Here is an 18,664-nt window from a genome sequence, read left to right as displayed (position 1 = left end):
CGCGTCCGCACATACGCGTATCTTTACTCCTAACAATTTGCACAGCGGTGCACCAGGCCACGTGTATGCGTATATACGCGTATAATGGAGAGCTCGAGAAAACGAAGACTGCCGTAGAATGCAGAAGAAACGGCAGCGGGAATAAATTGGAAGGATGGGATACCGACGAGAATGCACGTAGAAATGCAAGGTGCAAAGTGCAGGCGAAGACCGAAGGTGGAGAGAAGATGGCGCGAGAAAGAGAGAGAGAGGCCACCGAGAAGCGAGGAGAGTGGATTGTTATGCGGGATAGCGAATATATAGGGGCAACGGGGGGAAAGGAGGGCAAAGGAGGAAATAACTCCCTGGAGCAGGTGCGACAGAACCGGTCGCCGTCTCTGCGCCGCGCCGCGCCGTATTTACTCGCCATCAGATAGGCAGTAACCTTTCCACCTACCAGGCATTCAGGTTTCATCGAGCCGCATATAGGTATTTCCTCGCGGAGGCAAGGCGGAGCAGAAAAGAAATCCCCGTTGAGCGTCAGGCGTATCGTCAGGCGGATAAAGTATCGCCGGCGAGGGAGTGTCGCTAACCGCTCGGCGTTATAGAGAGATTCGCGGTGCATTATCGCACGAGGGAGGAAAAACAAATATCTTTATCTCTCGCCCCATTTCGCTTTTGGTGGGATACTAATCATCCGGTTTTGACGACGTCGGTTAATTTTAATCGCAGTTTAACCGTTTCCTCGCAATTAAACGAGGATTAAAGTTAATTGATGCTGATGAAGCCGGCCCATTTAAGGAAATATGTATCTCGCCGGTATGTATTATAACTCCACTCGTCGTGATCGTCTTATAACGAAATTAGTCTATCTCGCGAGAGGATCCTATATATCTTGTACGAATATAAGTCGCGTCTGTCGTCGCCGAGGCTAAAGATAAACCTAGCAAGATCCAGACGTCATTTCGTTGCATAATGAAAAGGGAATCAGATAGTAAGTGGCACGAGCTCCTTTTCTTGGCCTTCGTGAACAAAGGAGCCCTGTCGCGAGGAAGCGTAGCCGGGCGTATACCTACGATTGTTTCGAGGATCTTTAGCGATTCGGGCCGACCGAAAGGAATCCGCGCTACTTTCCGCGCTGCGATCGATGCCGGGCGACGGTGTTTCTTCCGTCCGGAACCGCGCGCGTTTGGTGGCCAAGAAGCGTATAAAGATCCGGGCATTAGAGTAGAGAGTGGCCCGACGCCCGACTAGGTTGGCTGGCTGTCCGACCGAATGAATCCAGATCCGCGGGATAAAACGAGAAAAGCGAGGCTCTGCTTTCTCTCCCCTCGCTTCTCCCGATTCCTCGCCATCGTCCGCGGTGGCGCGTTCGCGAAATCGCGCCATCATTTTCCTTTTTCCTCTCTTTTCTTCTCCCCCTCTTCTTCCTTCGCTCACTATTTTCCGTGTCCCTCTCCGTATCCTCCCATATATATATGCCGCCTCCTCCTCTTTTTCCTTCGGGACCTCGACGTTACTCCGGCCGGATTTCTTCCCATGGAAACGTTTCCAAGACAATCGGGGGACCACGGATAATCGCGCGAGCCAATCAGTCCCGCATTGAGTTCCGGGACTTTTCCCTTTGCGCCGTGCTCTCGGGGCGCGGGGGAGCGAGGAACATATGAAAAGGAAAAGCGAGATAGACGGAGGAACAAAGTAAAGAGGCTCCGACGGGATTCTTTCGGCGGCGGACCGAAAGCAGCTTTTCCGAGTCACTTTTGGCGTTTCACGGAGGAGAGCGGATTACGGGAAAGCGGCGCGGGGCACGGATAAGGAACGAGATACGAGGATTAATAAGAAGACAATCGAGATTGCGTGGTATATCGTAAATAAAACGCAGGACTATATAGAGAGGCACGAGATCGCTGATAATTTTTTCGGCCGCAATTTCGCCGGTCGCAACGGCACGGCGAGCGCAGAAGGAGGTCAGCTGCATTAGCCCCCGATGGAGACTTATCGGGGCCGGCAATTCCAGTCGTAACGCTCCTTCACGGAATATTTTTCACCGCAATCATGCGATCTGCGTGCGATCAACATACGGCGATACCGCGCTCGTGAGAAAGCCATTAGTCGCGGCCGACGACATTCGCCACGGCCAAGAAAACGCGGACGCGATCTGTAATCTATGGATTATATGCGATTCAAATGAAATTACTCTATATCCGCGCGCGGGCGCGCGGATTGCCGACGTAACGGGGTTTCAGGGATTGCCAAGCGGAGTCGTAGCTCTTCGTGGAGCACTGCCTGATTGCCTATTAGTCTTCGCCGGCGGTTTTATTCAAACACGTGTCTGCCATAGATAGCTGTGTAACTGGATAAGCGTACGTCCGGGGTAATCAACAATTACCTGCCATCGAAACGGCATACGGAGGAGAAGCGTCGATTTGCAAGCCTTAGTTTAGGAAATTCAACCGAACGTTCAGTTGCGCTTCTCCTTTGACGATCGGGAAGAGATAATCCTGTCGGGTAGCGATAGTGTTTGCACCGTCAGACGCGAATCTATCCCGTCTAATGCCCCACCCCCTCTTTTTCCTGCTGTCACTTTTACTCGGGGAAAAAAAGATTTCTCTTCGATAAAGTGACTTTATCGCTCGGGCGGCGGCCGCGCGCGTTGAAATTCAGGAGCTCCCAAATAACTCCGGGCGAGAGATTATGATCAAAGAGGTCTCCCTTCCCCCGCGTGAGATCGTTTAAAGAACTTTCGGGCTCGCGAGAGAAAGGTGGAAAGGGGAGGGGGGCGAGAGAGAGGAGTTTTACGGGAATTACGACTTAGCGCGCTTTGTAAGTAAGTAACAGCTCTTCGGTCGGCGAGGGGGTGGAGTCGCGGAAATGTAATTTGCCGCGAAACGTTCGCGTAAGGACGGGCTCCGCGCGCAGCTGCTCCCGAACGAATTCGCGTGTACGATATCGCCTTACTTACGCGCGCGCGAGGCGAGGGGTGGGCGAGAGGGATAGAGAGCTGGGACCGGAACGGGGACCAGAGAGCGGCAAATGCAAAGCAATAATGACATCATGTGCACGAGGCAGGTTCATAGGTCGGGCGTTTCTTGCTTTCTGTCTTTCGCCGCTATTGCCTCGCTTTTTGTCGGGGGTGACGCTCACCGGGGCATGCGCCACGCCCATATTGCATGTATCCATCGTTCCTGTTCTCCGCGAATCTCCGCGCGGTACATATCCTTTTTATTAAAGGATCTCCTTTATTAATTTTCCGCATACGTATTATATATACATATATAAGTAACTGCAGCGAGAGAGAGAGAGAGAGAGAGAGAGAGAGAGAGAGAGAGAGAGAGAAATTGTGCTCGCGCACACAGTGCGATTTAACCTTTGATAAGCCGGTACCGTAAGCGTAATTTTATTACGTTGCATGCGTATACCCTATTTATTGTACATTCGCATTCTACGTATACATCAAGTCAGACCAAAAATTATGATTACAGCGCTAAGGGAAGAACTTGAAGCTTTGTGGTAAGCGTGCCGTGATAAAAGCATAATACGACTAGACATTTACAAGGATCGATTCATTTAATCGAAAAGCCTACCATTTGGCGAACGGCCAAATAGAAAAGCCATGAAATGTACGTAACCCAGACATACTCTTCCCCTCTCCTCCACCCCAGAGAGGAGGGCAGAGAGCCGAGTCTTTAATAATTCATCAAGATTCCTGTGTAAAATTAGCGCTGTTAGTATTGAATAAATTTTGTCGGTCGTGCTGCGGCATTGTAACGTCGCCGTCGTTCTCCGCATTATTCTAATTAGCTATAGAATGCATACTCGGTACGTGCATAACGTAGCATAAATAATTGAAAACGCGGATGGTCGAGGCGTTTTATGCAGATGCTGCGCGGGGGCGCATCTCACCTTCTCTCTCGGGCGATTATTTTCAACGATTAACGTAGTCGGCGGACGTCGCGTGTAATATTTAATATTAATAATATCAAAAATCGTCGTTTACTTTTGCGAATAAGGTAAACTCTTGCGCGCGCGAGTAGGTACGTCGGGGGGGTTGCGCAAATAAATAAAACGATTATATTATTCGACCGCTCCCTTTGGGACCCTCGCGCTCGCGCTCGTTATCGAACTCCCCCGGAGCAACGAGGGTTGAATTACGCGCGACAGATCGCTTATTGTGCATGCAAATCTCCGGCGTGTTCCGTTCACCGTGAGCATATTATAGACAGGCAAATAAATACGGCGTGTGATCCGCTGGATAATCAATAGTCGAAGCGGAAACATCGCCTGGTGAGAGGAGAGTCAACGTGCGCGGCTACGCACGGATATCTGTGCGTCTTTCGCGATTCTCGAAACGCGTGCAACAAAGTGTATCGACTTGGCAAAATTTCCAGAGGGAGCACTGATAATCGATGCGTTAAAGAATTTGGAAGTCGCATTCGTGATAACATCAAGACGTTATCGAATGTTCGTTATTGATTCATTTCTGAGATTAAAAAAGACAATTGAGATGCAACTCTGTGCACAGAAAGGATATTTTTAAGCATCTAAAGACGAATGTGTCTGCTTGTTATCAAGATATTCTCAAAAAGATATGCTAATTTAACGACAGACAGCTTCTCGATAAATATCGTAAATAATTACTTTAAATAAAATCTCTTATTGTTAGAATGTATTTTAATCTTTTCATTTCCAAATTATTTAACAGTTTATTTAACAAAAATAAATTGTTTGTGCATGACAAAGTGCGGTTTATAAAAACATTTTGATATTTTAAAAACGTATAAGGACTTTTTCACGTTTTATTTTTAATAACTATGTTGCAATTTACAAAGTTATTATACATAATAAAATTTTTTTACCTTTGGTAAATCCACTTAAAATATATTTAAAAAATTATAATTCTGCAAACTTTTGTTATATTTATAATAACCTTTATCATTGAATCGTATAACACGACATCAAATGAGAGACGATAATACTCTACGTTACCGAGAAGTTTTTAAACACATATCAAAATTTATGTTATCTATACAAGCGTAAAAACTTTACACTTATTTATAGACTATAAGGAATTAAACATATGTTTATTCAATATATGTGGTGTAAAATATAAACCACAGTTAATATTTTATTTTATGATTCGTAATACTAAAATATAACCATGTAGCTATAGTGAAAGAACGAAAGGATTAACTATCATATTAACGCTGTTAATGATGAAAAATATATATTTAGCGTGTAATTAAAAAAAGAACGCGTATTACGCTCGAATTAAAAAAGTCCGCGGAAATGAGGCAAAATATCTGTAAAAACGGAACTTCTGACATTTTTTTTTAATTATAATTTTTTTCACAGAATAGTCCTATTGTCAGAAAAAAACGGAGAAACGCATTAGTCACAGCTCGCTGGAGCCCGCGGAAAATTTTCGCCAGAAGGTTCTCCGTCCGCGTTACTAACAGGAAAGTTTGACTGGTCAGTCGGCCAGCTAGCCAAGCTAGCTGGCCAGCCAGCCAGCAAGCCAGGTAGCCAGCCGGCTGGCTACGGGGTCGTTCGTTAGCCAGGACTTTGAAATACCGCGGTTTCCTGTTTTTCTCGTGCTACACATATCGCCTAGCCGCGCCGACTTATTTCGCGCCGGCGTGCCCGACCGAACGTTGTACACCACACCATTGTGGAAATAGTTCCCGCGATGTTTCTCCCGCTCTTCTCGTTTCCCGTTTTTATTTTCCTCTCTCTCTCCCTCTCTCTCTCTCTCTCTTTCTCTCTCTCTTTCTTTCTCTTTTTCTCTCTCTCTTCTCTTTTTCCTCTCTTTTCCCCCTTTTTTTCTATTCATTTTTTCCTCCCTCTCGGTTTTTGCCTCTCGCTTTTCAAGGCCGGATATCCTTCTCTTACGACCGAGTCATCCCCCCAGCTCACGGAGCTCTCGCTCTCCCGCTCTCCGCTTTCCATCGTCGCGGCCGCCGCTGGCTTTTCCTTTCTTTTCCGGCGTTGCGGTCGAAGCCGCCACGGCGCGGTGCGGCGCCGCCATTTACGCGAACATCCTCGATAATAAATCCCGTCGAGTGATTTACGAAGTATTCCCCTTCAGCCCCCCCCCCGCGAGCGAGCACCCCGCGGACCGCCTTTCGGGCGTAACCCCCGTGCAGTTTGAAAATTAATAACGCTGACGACGATAGGCGCTGTAACGCGGCTTTTATGACTCTGCGATTGCGGAATTAAATATCGCGACAACGACAACGTACCGTCAGCGGCGCATCGGTATAATCATCGATTATTTTTACACATGTTCGCTTAGTAATTGTGCGAAAATTGCATATTTTCAGATCGCTGACATTAACAATTTTCCATGTAAAGTGATATCCATTTCTTCGTGAAAATATATTGTATCGCTACGACGCTTTATAATATTAATAATTGGCCACAGCACATAATATCAATTAATTATCGTTCATGACTTCACAATACGATAAAAAATTGTAATTGTATAATTAGCTGAATACTTTCTGAAAAGGATTAAATATCTAGGAATATATATACATATATAGAATATAAAGGAGAGAGAAAAAGGGAGAGATTTTGATAGAGAAAACATTACTTATCAAATGCGACTAAAATTCAAAAAGCGGAGACAACCTCTGAATGGACGTTATTTATCGGGGACGAAATGCGACTTCATATCAAATCGACGTTGCGCACATACGCTGATTACACGTCGTAAAAGATAAAAAGGGACACGATAAAAGGATTAATATTATGCATGCGCCTTTTGTTAAACGTCATTACGAAATGCAGCAAGAAGTAATATGCGAGGCGGAAAATGACATCGTCTGGGCCTTTACGAGCCATCAGGATGCGAGAGAATCGTGATATCGAGGAGGATGATATGATCCTGCATTACAAACAGAAACTGTTACGACATTGGTGCGCGCGCGGGGGACATAAGCGCAATGGCACGGAAACGAGAGGCTGCAACGCGGAATTTCGACGCGGCGAAAACTCGTTGAGCGCGAAAGAGCGGCTTTGATAGCCCGGAACTTTTATTAAAATCTACCAACGCCTCTTGCGCAACTTCTGCCTAATATCGATATCTCGATAATTTCACGTGTTATTTTCGCGAGGTTAAGCTATTGCATATTTTCACAGACCGTGCTCCAAATTCTAACGTTGGTCGCGGGATTCTTTTTCCCCCGACCACGATAAACGTGGCTATCTCGGCAAAAGTAATATCGTAATTCTCAATTGGAAAGTCGATAAAAATTAAGTTTGTAGTAAAGAATTAATACTGTAGAGATATCAATACTACAAAATTAAGAATTGCAAATCGGCACAGCATTTTAGTTCTAGCTAATAATATTTTAATCTATTTAGAGAGCATGTATATTTTACTAAAATTTTCAGCCGATTTGTTGATATTCATTAAGTGCTGAATAAGTGTCAGAGAACCATTTTTGGTTTGGCAGATTATAGCTCGCTTATAATTCTAATCGTTTATAATTGAGAGACTCCATATATATTTCGTCCTTTTTAAGAGAAAATTGACTCTGAATTGCTCAGAGAATGTGCGAGTGAAGTTTGTTGGCCACGTCATGGTGAGCCTTTTATGCGCATGATGAATGACTCCGTAACGACGCGTCAATATCGAAATAAAACCCCCGCATCCTTTCCAGCTCGTTCCCTATTACGTATGATCGGGATAAAAAAAAAACGCACTTCTGTAACGCCGGTTTCCCTATGCGCGGCAAAATTGCATGGTAAAATCGCGGCTCTAAGCGAAAAGAGGAGAAAAGCGTGTATAGGGAGTCGAACAATACGTCCCTCCCGTACCAAAAATACGCCTTCCCCCGACTCGACGGCGTCACGTACCGACTGCAATTGCATCGCGACTTCCGAATAGGCGACGAACGTGCGCACCACCCGCGCCGGGGTGTGTGTACCCCGAGATAAACTCGGGTAAGGCGCCGTCGTGCGTCCGGATACATTATCCACGCGGAGCTTCCGGTTATCTCGAGTCACCGATCGTTACCGTGTATTTCGCGGCGGACGTTGAAGTCTATTTTTTTCTCTCTCATTTTCCTCTTATTTTTCCCCCTCCGATCTGTCCTTGTCTCTTCCTATTTCTCCTCCGGCGACGTAGACGCGGATGACATCCCGATGGGGGGGACGACTGCGCTTTCTCGATTCCCACGACGCCCTCGTTCTCTTCCGTACCGTCACGCCGCTCCGCGACCGACGCCGCGGGCTGTAATTGCAGTTTCCTTTTATTTCGAGTCCGCGCAACGCTCGCGGAATACTACTGGTTTAACCGTGCTTTATAAACTTCACCGCGTCTTCTTACAGCCCCGATATGAAACTCGAGCCCGAGGGGGAGGGTTGTCCGCGACCACGGCCGCGAGCAGCGCGGGCGGCGCGAGACCGCGCGCCAGCGAAAGAATTTTAAGTTTCCATCGAACGAAGTTGCACTCCCGCGGAATTTCAATATCTTCGCCCGTAATGGACCGTTACTGTACGCATTACGCTCCATTACGAGCACGCGGTTCACCGCGAGGAGATCTGTAGTCGTTTAAGCGCATTCGACGCGTTGCCTCGAATGGTGGTGCAACGTATACACCGACTTATGACTCCGAAGAAAATCAATCTTAAAATACGTAGCGAGTATAAACGCTTGCTTGAAACAATTTGGAAAATAAAAAATTCGTATATTATATATATTTTTTATTTTTTTAACCAATTTTTCATATTGTTTTTTATTATTTTGATTTTCACGTTATTGTAATCACAAATCCAAACGGATCTAAAAAATAAACGAAATGAAAAGAGAATATAACGAGTCATCGTGTCTTTTATAATTGTCACGTGCGCAATCAAAGTTTGTTAAGTCAATTTAGTCATTGCGCGGTTATCCGTGATTTACGGGAAACCTTCCGTAAAACAATGTGTCTCAATGTGCAATGTGCACATACATAGAAATGAATGCTCTCGCGGGTCACCGCGATGCTTCTATGGTTTTTACATATTTCAGACAAATGGTACTATTTCTCGTTTGTAATTGCAATGTACAAAATTTAGCAGTAGCTCGCATTTACGAACTATTGCCTCTCAAGTAACTTTTGTAGAGATCGTTAAAGGTAATAATAATGACAATAACTTTATTGATTGTGATGTATAACACAATAGAAAACAATAGTGAACGGATAACGCAAGTTGCAGAGAAAAAGCGAGGCTATAAATAATATATGCTTAATTGTAAATCGTATTTTGCCGGGATTCTTTCCGATGGGAAGGTCTGAATATTTTCTCGGTAATCGCTTTAAGCACTCGCCTTTTAATCTCCATTATTAAAACAAGCGAAGATTAGAACTATACCAACTTTTAACTTAAACTTTTGCCACTATACTTTTGCTACAACGCTACACGCATACATGTATGCACGTGGCGTAATGTGTACAACTGGGAGTCCGCGCATTTTTATAATTTGCTTTACTGTCAGCAATACAATGTGTAAAGTCGCCGGCTATGATACGGCAAACGACGGTCACGATATATATACGGATAGCGTTTGATGCCGCTGATCGTAATCTGTACAGTTTAACGATCGAGTGAAAATTTTATGTTCTACGTACCGCGGCAATTGAAGTATAGATAAGGTAACGCTACTGCAAACCGTTCCACATACCTATTAACTTTACAATCGTTCCACTTTGGCGTAATCGGCGTTTAAACCATGACAAGGACGTTGCGTCGATGGATGCTGCTAAACCCTTCATTAAAATCTCATGCGCAGTCTTCGACTATATCACCGTTTTTGCTTTATTTCCCTATAATGAACAACTTGGAAACCCTTGACCAGTTTAAGTAACAAGTGGTACAAAACTTTAACGTGACTTGGAAGTTTAGCCGCACGATTAAATCTGATTCGTCACAAGAGCGAAACAGATATTTTCAAGAGTATAAAATGAGTGAGGATAAAAATCTATCTCAGGGTAAGACGGATTTAAGAGAAGTTTGAAATATAAATTATAAACCAAAAGCTAACAGAACGCGGTGGAATAACGGTGACTTTCATATATCTCTATAACTGACAAGAATTGTGTAAAACAATCGAAGCCGTAAATTTGTGCGAATCCACGCATCGACGCTATACATGAATTGTGGGGTACATTCTTTATTATTGAATTCTCTCTTTCTTTGACGACGCGTTTCGCGCGCAACCATTTTGTTTACAAAAAAAAAATCCCAACGAAATAATTTTATTGTATAATATACTCGCATGCTGTGTTTTTCCCCAAACTCGTGTGTTCCCCGACCTATACGGTCCCCTCCCAGCGACATTCAATTCCGAACAGAACAGCCGTATGTACGGCGTACAAACCATTATGCATTTGTGTGCGCGCGTTACACGCCGGGGGTCCATCGTTGGTTCCTGATATACACGAGAATTCGCGGGGCATGGGGTGAGAGGGCAATGAGGGTCAGGGGGGAGGGAAGGGTGCACATACAGCGGCTTTGATTTTCAGCCCACGATACGCTACTGCCAATTATTCAGCGTACATGTTGGCCCATTGTGAATCTGTCGAGAGATGGCGGTCGATTACTGCATCCGAAGTGGAGCCGTTATGTCAATTTGCATAATGCATCGATTAAATAAACGGGTTGCGGTCCTGTCCGATGTCGTGGAGCACGACGGTGGCGAAGGGCGCGTCCCCCTCCCCCCCCCCCCCAACGCCGCCGTCGTCCGCAAAACAACTATTGACAGGCGGCGAATTCTCGACGCCGTTCACGTCCTGTGCGTACGTCAAAATTAATGTACGTTCCGCCCCCTTGCCCCCCCACCCTCCCTCCCCCTCATCTTTTTCCGGCGCTCGCGCGCACGCGACACGTCACATCACGCACGATAACGATTATGAGGTTGTCGCCGATGTCGCTACGATGACGGTCCCGCTAAAACTTGTCCTTCGCCATTAATTAGCGGCGTAAATCGCGGCCTGAAATTCCATCGTGTCCTTTTACCTCGTGCCCGTGTCGTAAATCAGAACGCATCATTTGTCACTTGCGCGCATTGGCCTGTCCCCCCGGTACGTAAATGCCGAAATATATATATATATATATTGGATCACCGAATAAATTGTCGTCTTGCTCGATTTAGTTTCGCGTTTAATGCCGCTATTTGCCCAAGCCGTTGTTGCATGATAATTGCGGCACGATCCGACGACGTGTTCCGCCGACGCCAATAATTCCAGACATTGGCGAAACGATCGCTAATCGTACAATTATTGTCCGTTCGTTTTATTGGCACATGCGATAAATATGCGCAGCGTCCCGAAAAACCAATACCATAATAATAAAATTATATTTTCTATCGGATACGGAGATAATTTTTCTTTAGCGGAATTTTTGGAACGTTCAATAATAATTGAACTTTACCCCGATTAAATATTGAATCCAAAAGTGTGAATAAAATAAAAATGGTAGATTCTCTCTTTCTCTCTGTCTCTTCTTTTTATCTGTGGTTAACTGGTTAGATGACCGACTCGCTAGTATATTTTTTGTCTGATACGGAAAATATTCATTGTAATTTCCTTTTAGAGACACAGTCAGTGTCGTTGCAACCAACCGTGTTAATTAGTTCAATTATTATCATTTGATTAAGTTTTTACGGTATTATACTTATCAAAGTTCTCTATGCGCGACTACTAGACATTCGCGATAGGAATGAAGAGAAAGTTTCATCAGCTGCATAATTGTGCACGTTTGATATTTTCGTACTATCTATAGCGTCACGTCAAATATATAAACAATAACTGTCTGACATTATTACAATCTCAATGCATTAATATTGTCAGATACCTGCGATACAGATCTTTCAAACTTCTTTAATGAAAATTAAATTGATCATATCATTTTCGATAGAATTGATCACAATTTTTTTCAGTTTTAATTCTCTGCATCAAATATTTTATTCAGTTATTGCTGGCTAATCAACATAAAAATCTTACTAAGAGAAACCAGCTGTTCGTCATTTGTGTCCCTGCTACGTATTCCCTCACATTTGCTAGTTCATTATCCTGACGTTGTGATATGGAAAATCGATACCTATACGAGCATCGATATGAGCGATCCTAATGCAAGCGCGTAAATATTTTCACTATGTTGAAAGCAGGCGAATATTGCAAGCGTAAACATTTTCCCGGTTACCTGCGAAAGCGACGTACATACAAAATACTTAGCCTTAAACGTGTGCCGGCGTACATAAGCGATGACGGAAGTTTCGTAGAAACATAAACTGAAGACTGAAAGGAAGAAGCCTTACATAACAAGAATAGAAAAGTACCGATCGATCCGAACCAATTATTTGTTTTCACCAATCCCATTAGCGAACGCAAACAACGAAGAGAGAGAGAGAGAGAGAGAGAGAGAGAGAGATAGCGAAACTCCCCCTCTTTCGCAATTATACATTATATTTTACTCCTCTTTCCGCGTCCCTATCCCTCTGCCAGGAAACCCCCAAGTTTTTCATTCACTTACGTGGCTCGTCGACGTCGCCGAGCAGAACTTCCGCTACGACGAACCGGGCCAGCAAGCTCATCAGCAAAAGCATCCTCTCCATTGTAAGCGGAATGAATCCTTGCCTCCACCTCTTCCTCCTCCTCCTCCTCCACCCCCTCGTGCAGGTACACCGTTCTCCTTCTTAAATCCCGTGCTTAAGTGGGAGCCGACGCGGCTGATAACTTTCAATGAAGACGAGAGCGATCCCCCGGTGATCCGTCAGGTCATCCGGAATCTCGGTTCTAACGGGCGCATCTCGTCATAAGACGCGGCAGACGACGGCGGAGATCCGTCGCATCGATCCTGACCCCCTGGTCGGCGAAAGAGAGAGAGAAAGAGAGCCGGTCCTCCGGCGTCCGATTTTTACCGGCGACGACTCCCGATAAAACGTCCGATGTACACTTTTAACGGTAACGAGCGGGGGCGACGGCGGGGCGGTCGCGACCTGCGCTTTGAGAGGAGGCTTAAGTGCAGTTGACGGAGCACGCGAGGCACTTCGCCGGCAGATTCCCGACATAAAACTGCGGGATTATAAGTAAGTCGCCGTAACTTCTTAAGGGCTCCGCGCGCGATTACGCGCGTTATTTATGTACGCAAACTCTCTCTCTCTCTCTCTCCCTCGAACGTCGTCTAACGGGGTTACTCGATCGGGTAATAGTACATCCTTGCACAGTCTATTGGCGTTCATTTCATACACCACTAAGTCTCACACGCGCGCACGCGAAACCACCCATCCCACGTCTCTTCTCCGTCATCGCTCGGCGGATATAATGACGTAATGATGTTTTCGAGAAACGTGGGACGGAAAAATCGATATCCAAGCTTATAGATGACTCCCGCGGTTCGTCGTGGTCGCGCGATCACGGGTCGAGCGTTAACGCGAGCGTTTTAGTTAACACGCCGCCGTACGCCGCGCACGAAAAACATTTTCACGTTGTTCGCACCTTGGTATATCGGGATTACCGCCCACCCTCGTCCTCGTGCATCCTTCGTCCTCCGCAGAATTCACGCCACGCCGCTCTTAATAATTACAGCGCGAAGGTATGGGCGATTAGGCGGCGAACGCCGAAGCGTTGGCATCTCCCATTACGTCGGATCGATCGGCAGACTTCAATCGATCCGACGCGTGATTTCAGGTACAAGTGCGGAAATTTATCGATCACCTGGGGAGAGTCGTCTGTGGGGCTCACATATACGTATTATCTGTTCTGTCGCGAAAATATTCTCTCATTCTCTTCTCGAGGGAGAAGGAATTCCTGTCCCCGGCCGCGTAATTCCGCTGATACCAGATCGCGATACTTAGGGTCAGCGGCCGACGACGGTGGCGAGAACTCGTGCGAGAGTTCCCTCTGGGACACGTCTGTAGAGCCACCGCCGCGTGAGGGTGGTCCCGTCTCTCACCCGCTGTCGTGGGAAGCCACTTTCACCTGTCGCGCATGGATCCCGCTTCCGGTCCCGACGATCGACATTCGGATCACGCGCGGGGGCGATCAGCGATCCCGGAGATAATCCAATCGGCGAGGTTCCCCAAACCGATCGGAGGTGGTCCTCTCAGAGGGAAACGCGGAACCCCCTGCTCAAGGTGGAAGGCGCGCTCACTGCTGCGTTGCGGCAGGCCTACTGACGGTGCCGTCGTAGCTTTCGGCTCGGCTCGGCGCGACTCGTGCGGCTCCGTCACCCTCCGGTGCGGCGGCGGCCGCTTAAAGCGCCCGCCGATCACTTTTCATCCCCTTTCGCGCCCGCGCCCGCGCCCGGCATCGTCCTACTCCACTGCGCCGCATCCCTCCTTTCGGACTGCACGGTGCACTTCGCGAATCGGGGGTGAACGTTAGAAAACGACTGCTGTCTCGCGAAAAAACGCTGAGACCGCGGGAACGATACGGAACAAAGGGGAACGCGGGTCGTTTGTGTTTAGCTTGTAGCTCGGGAACGTGAGAAATAAAGGTTAATGACTCGAGGAAGTAATCCGCGCCGGCCAACGACGAGCGAAGAAACTCTTGAAGTGCTACGGATAGAATTACGAAAGTATATGGAAATTTAGAAGGATTTTACACGTAGACTCAAGTCCCGGCCTAATGTCACGAATAAATTAAGGAATTATTATTACTCCCCCATTTCGAGTAGAATTTTATGTTTTTAAAATTAGTTGGCTGATGAAAGCACAGTGTGCAGAAACGTACCAACATTGTATTTAAGATATTCCAACATTGTATGATGTTAAGATATTAATTTTGAATTATATTATTCGTTATTGCTCGTCAGTGGCCGTATTTACTCTTGATTTTTGTTATATACACACGAGCGTGTTATTTAGAATTTAATAATCTTTGTTTTTAAAGGGATACATATGTAACTTTAACTTTCCTTATTTAATATCCAAGACTCGATATCGCCTTTCGATGCGTTGCATAATTATTTCCTGAAGGCGAGAACGAGCAATTCTTTGCCATGTGGTGTTAAAAGGGGGTTTATGTCAAATACACGTGGGCACAGATGGATATTACGTGCAATACAAAGCATTTTGTAACTCTCTGCGTTTCACGCAAAATGACAACTGCTGCGCGACCTAGGACCGTCAAAATGCCGCGGTTTGCTGCGTCCTGTGCGTCTGACCGACCACGTTCACGACTACTTCGCGCCTCTCCCTTTCTCTCTCGATCGACTAAAACTGTACTTGCGTGTTATGCGAACTTCAGAGAGAAAATATTGGAAGAAAGTATTATTTAAACAGAGGAACAAATTGTTTTAGAAATAAGAAGGCCACTAAATCTAATTCTATAATATAAAGTGTACTTTTTGTAACGACATTATCTACAATAGACGTACGTCATTTCAGACTCGATCGACAATAATTTTGAACTTCTACTTATATTGACCGAGAGAAAATTGAATTGATATAAATATTGGATAAAAAAGCGAAAAATATAAAGAAATGGAATATCGTGTAGAACATATATTTATAACATTATTCATATTGTTGAGCATAATAAATAGCGAACGAATGCGTCCGTTTAAATGATTATTAAAAAACACTAAGATAGCAATTAATTAACATTAAAAATATATACGTTTTATATAAATAAAATTCAACAATCAGAATATGTGGCCGCGAATTCCTTTTTTTTATTATTACATTTCTACCAATTAATCCCTCATATCCACGCGTCCCTATACACTGCACGCAGTTTTTTTTTACGTGTGTTTTGCATTGCAGTGCAATAAAAAAAATTCAAGAAAAATGACAACTGTCAATGCATAAAAGCGCGAGTATTAAAAACTAAAAATTGAATTACAGAACAAGCCGGATTTAATTCGTGCACCCCGCGGGCAGTGAAAGTGATTTACGTGTACGTCGGCTAACCGAAAAAAATTACACATGTGTACACGCGTGAAGCGCATGCATTGCATTGGGCATGGACATTTGAAATTCGAGAACATAACTGGAAAAACGTAAAACGTTAACTCTTTGTCAGCTGTCTCTTTTATCTTTATTTAAAAATTTTATAAAATTTGTATCGCAACAATCCTAAAATGGCTCAATTCCGAAATTGCCTCCCCCCCCCGCGCCGTGTCAATAAAATTTCCTCTCCAAAAATATCTTCTTTTGAGCAGAGCGAGCTTGCAATTGTGCAATAACGCTTAACCTTATGTTTATACACGCAACACGCAACTTGTATTGAGTAGTCATGCCAGCTATCCACGTTTGCCATAATTATTAGTATTCGCTAATAGCGCAGGTGCGCAAAGTGTACTCACATTAAGGTGTACTCAGGACGAAAGTTTATTGCTTCCGCAACAAGTTTCTAGAACGCCATTGTAGAACGATGATTCGCTCGAGATATTACACTTGCCAAAATGAGAATAGTCCGAAATACCCGAATATTATCTCAGTACTACAGCGAAATATTGCTATTTATCTCATGTATACAATATAATATGCTTATATGTGCACAATTGAAGATAAATAGCTTATTTATAGTTATTTCTGGGTTTCACTAAACCAGCAATGAATATTTAGTGGAAGAAGAAATGTAAACATTACATGAAGAAATGTACATTAGCATTTTAAATTTATAAGACTAGATCTGTAATACTGATAGCCATATTAAAATATTACTGTACATATCTCCGTAATTAACACAAAGAGAGTGCATGCTATTTATAAAATTTTTAGCATCTATAATTAATTAGCAAAGGTATGGCAATATCTCAGATTAATCTAGTTTTAACCAATTTTAGATATATTCTAATAAACGCACGTAGGACTGAAAGCGAGGCTGATAACCTAGTTAGATAAGCAGCAAGAAGAAAATAAATCTTTGATAAGGATATTTTTGTAAGCGCCAGGTCTTTTTCGTTAATAAAACAATTGAGAGAAATAATAAATCTCTATTAATAAGAAAACCTTTCTATTTTGTCGTAGACTTTTATTAAGTAATTATTTATTGTTATCTTTTGGAATATAATTCCTTTTTTAGAAGTTATATAAAATCAAAATAATTGGTAGTGGAATCGAGACCTCTTCACACCGTGGACTTTCCAATAGGTGTATTTTGCGGTGATATAATAGTACGCATCGTTAATTCCCTTTTAGCAGCAACGAAATTTAATTATTAATTTTTATCCGAAAAATGACGTAATAGTCGCTACAAAATTGCGCTCTCAGATCGCTATCGTTAAGATTCTAAATTCGGTTACTATGCATAGTATGCATATTTGCTCTTGTAAAACTTTAAAGTCGGACTTTATCAATCATTATCTTTATCTTACATAAAACAGGTGCGATACGGTGAAAAAATACACTATTTGAAATTATTTTGGCGCAACTTATGCGAAATATCCAACATTGTTTTTACCGCAGTGTTGAAAGAAAACATTTCCGTGTTTTCTTCTATTATCTTTATCACTGAAAAATCAATATTAACATTGAATGTAGATGTTAAAAACAATATCAAACATTGACATTCTTTAAGCAACAGATATCAAGAAGCACGGTACGCACAACGAGATATGATAATATAGATAATATATCTCCTTATCTTAAAATATTTCGTTGACATGGAAAAGTGTTTAGTAAGTGTTTGTAAACACATTAACAGTTTACTCGTCTCAAGAACTAATATAACAGCACAATGTCAAAATAAAGAATATATTGTTTTTTTAAATTATATTAATTAATTAAAACTTTGCTCTAATAATTACACTTTTATTATTAAGAAGTAATTGCTGTGTATTGTAAGTAAATAAATTTTTATTTATTGTTTATTATTATAAACGATATAAAAAATTATTAAGATATATAAAATATCATATTTTAAATATAATCTCAGATTGTGTATATGATCAATATATAATTAGTGTGTGCACATATATACATACACATATTTTTATAATAAGCAACAATCGATGTACTTTTATATTATAAGAAACTACGCTCCAGAAACTTTTTCTATTTTCGCGTTTATGTGTGTATATATATGTGGGTGTGCAATCTTCATTTTAGAAATTGTAATCCAAGTTTAACTTCTTATATAATAGCAGAAACTGTGTATAGAATGTTTTCAGTTCTCAGTATTTTAAAATGTTTTATCTTTTACCATAATTTATACTTTATAATCATTTAAAATCGGTTCTTCTCTTATAAAATTAATTTCAACATTTATAGTAAATATAAAAATTAAGCGGTAATAAGAGTACTAGTGTTATATATGATAAGAAAAAAATTTAATATAATTAGGAAAAAATTTCATACGTTAGTTATTTTTTCAAATATTGTAAGATATTCAATGGTAGGTAGTATTTAAAAAATAGGTATTCAATGGTAGGTAGTATTTAAAAAATAGTACGTAATTTATATAATATTATTTATTTCATATATTTTTTGATTAATATTATAATTTTTATACGTTTGTACACACCCGCCATGCACGTAAACTCAAATGTGTCAGAATAGCATTGTTTATATTTACAGTATCATGTGTTATTTCTAATTAAAAAAATTTCGCATAATTGCGAATATGATATTATTTTTGACGCGTGATATGATAGAGAGGAGAATATTATTGAAATAAATGTCAGCATATATTCAAACTGAAACGTCGAATTGTCGATAATATGATTCTTTTCAATTGTTCTTAACATTATT

The 18,664-nt window shown here is 42.8% G+C and overlaps 1 protein-coding gene across 3 annotated transcripts in view; it reads right to left on the bottom strand.

The window, feature by feature from the left end:
• LOC112467857 (hemicentin-1-like) overlaps window positions 1–14,125 on the bottom strand; it is a 31,746-nt gene extending 17,621 nt beyond the window's left edge. The window contains exons 1-2 of one of the 3 annotated variants that reach the window (XM_025036733.1): window positions 13,464–14,125; window positions 12,499–12,761 (exon numbers count right to left, since the gene is read on the bottom strand). In XM_025036733.1, coding sequence (XP_024892501.1) covers window positions 12,499–12,580 — 82 coding nt within the window. In that variant the 5' untranslated portion in view covers window positions 12,581–12,761; window positions 13,464–14,125. Of the gene's footprint in view, window positions 1–12,498 lie in introns of all 3 variants that reach the window. The other 2 variants (XM_025036734.1, XM_025036735.1) reach the window with 2 other exon arrangements.
• Between the last annotated feature and the right edge of the window lie 4,539 nt (window positions 14,126–18,664).

Source organism: Temnothorax curvispinosus, unplaced genomic scaffold (genome assembly GCF_003070985.1).
Source record: "Temnothorax curvispinosus isolate PA1 unplaced genomic scaffold, ASM307098v1 QBEX01017838.1, whole genome shotgun sequence".
Lineage (NCBI taxonomy): Eukaryota > Metazoa > Arthropoda > Insecta > Hymenoptera > Formicidae > Temnothorax > Temnothorax curvispinosus.
This window is presented reverse-complemented; position numbering and strand designations above follow the sequence as displayed.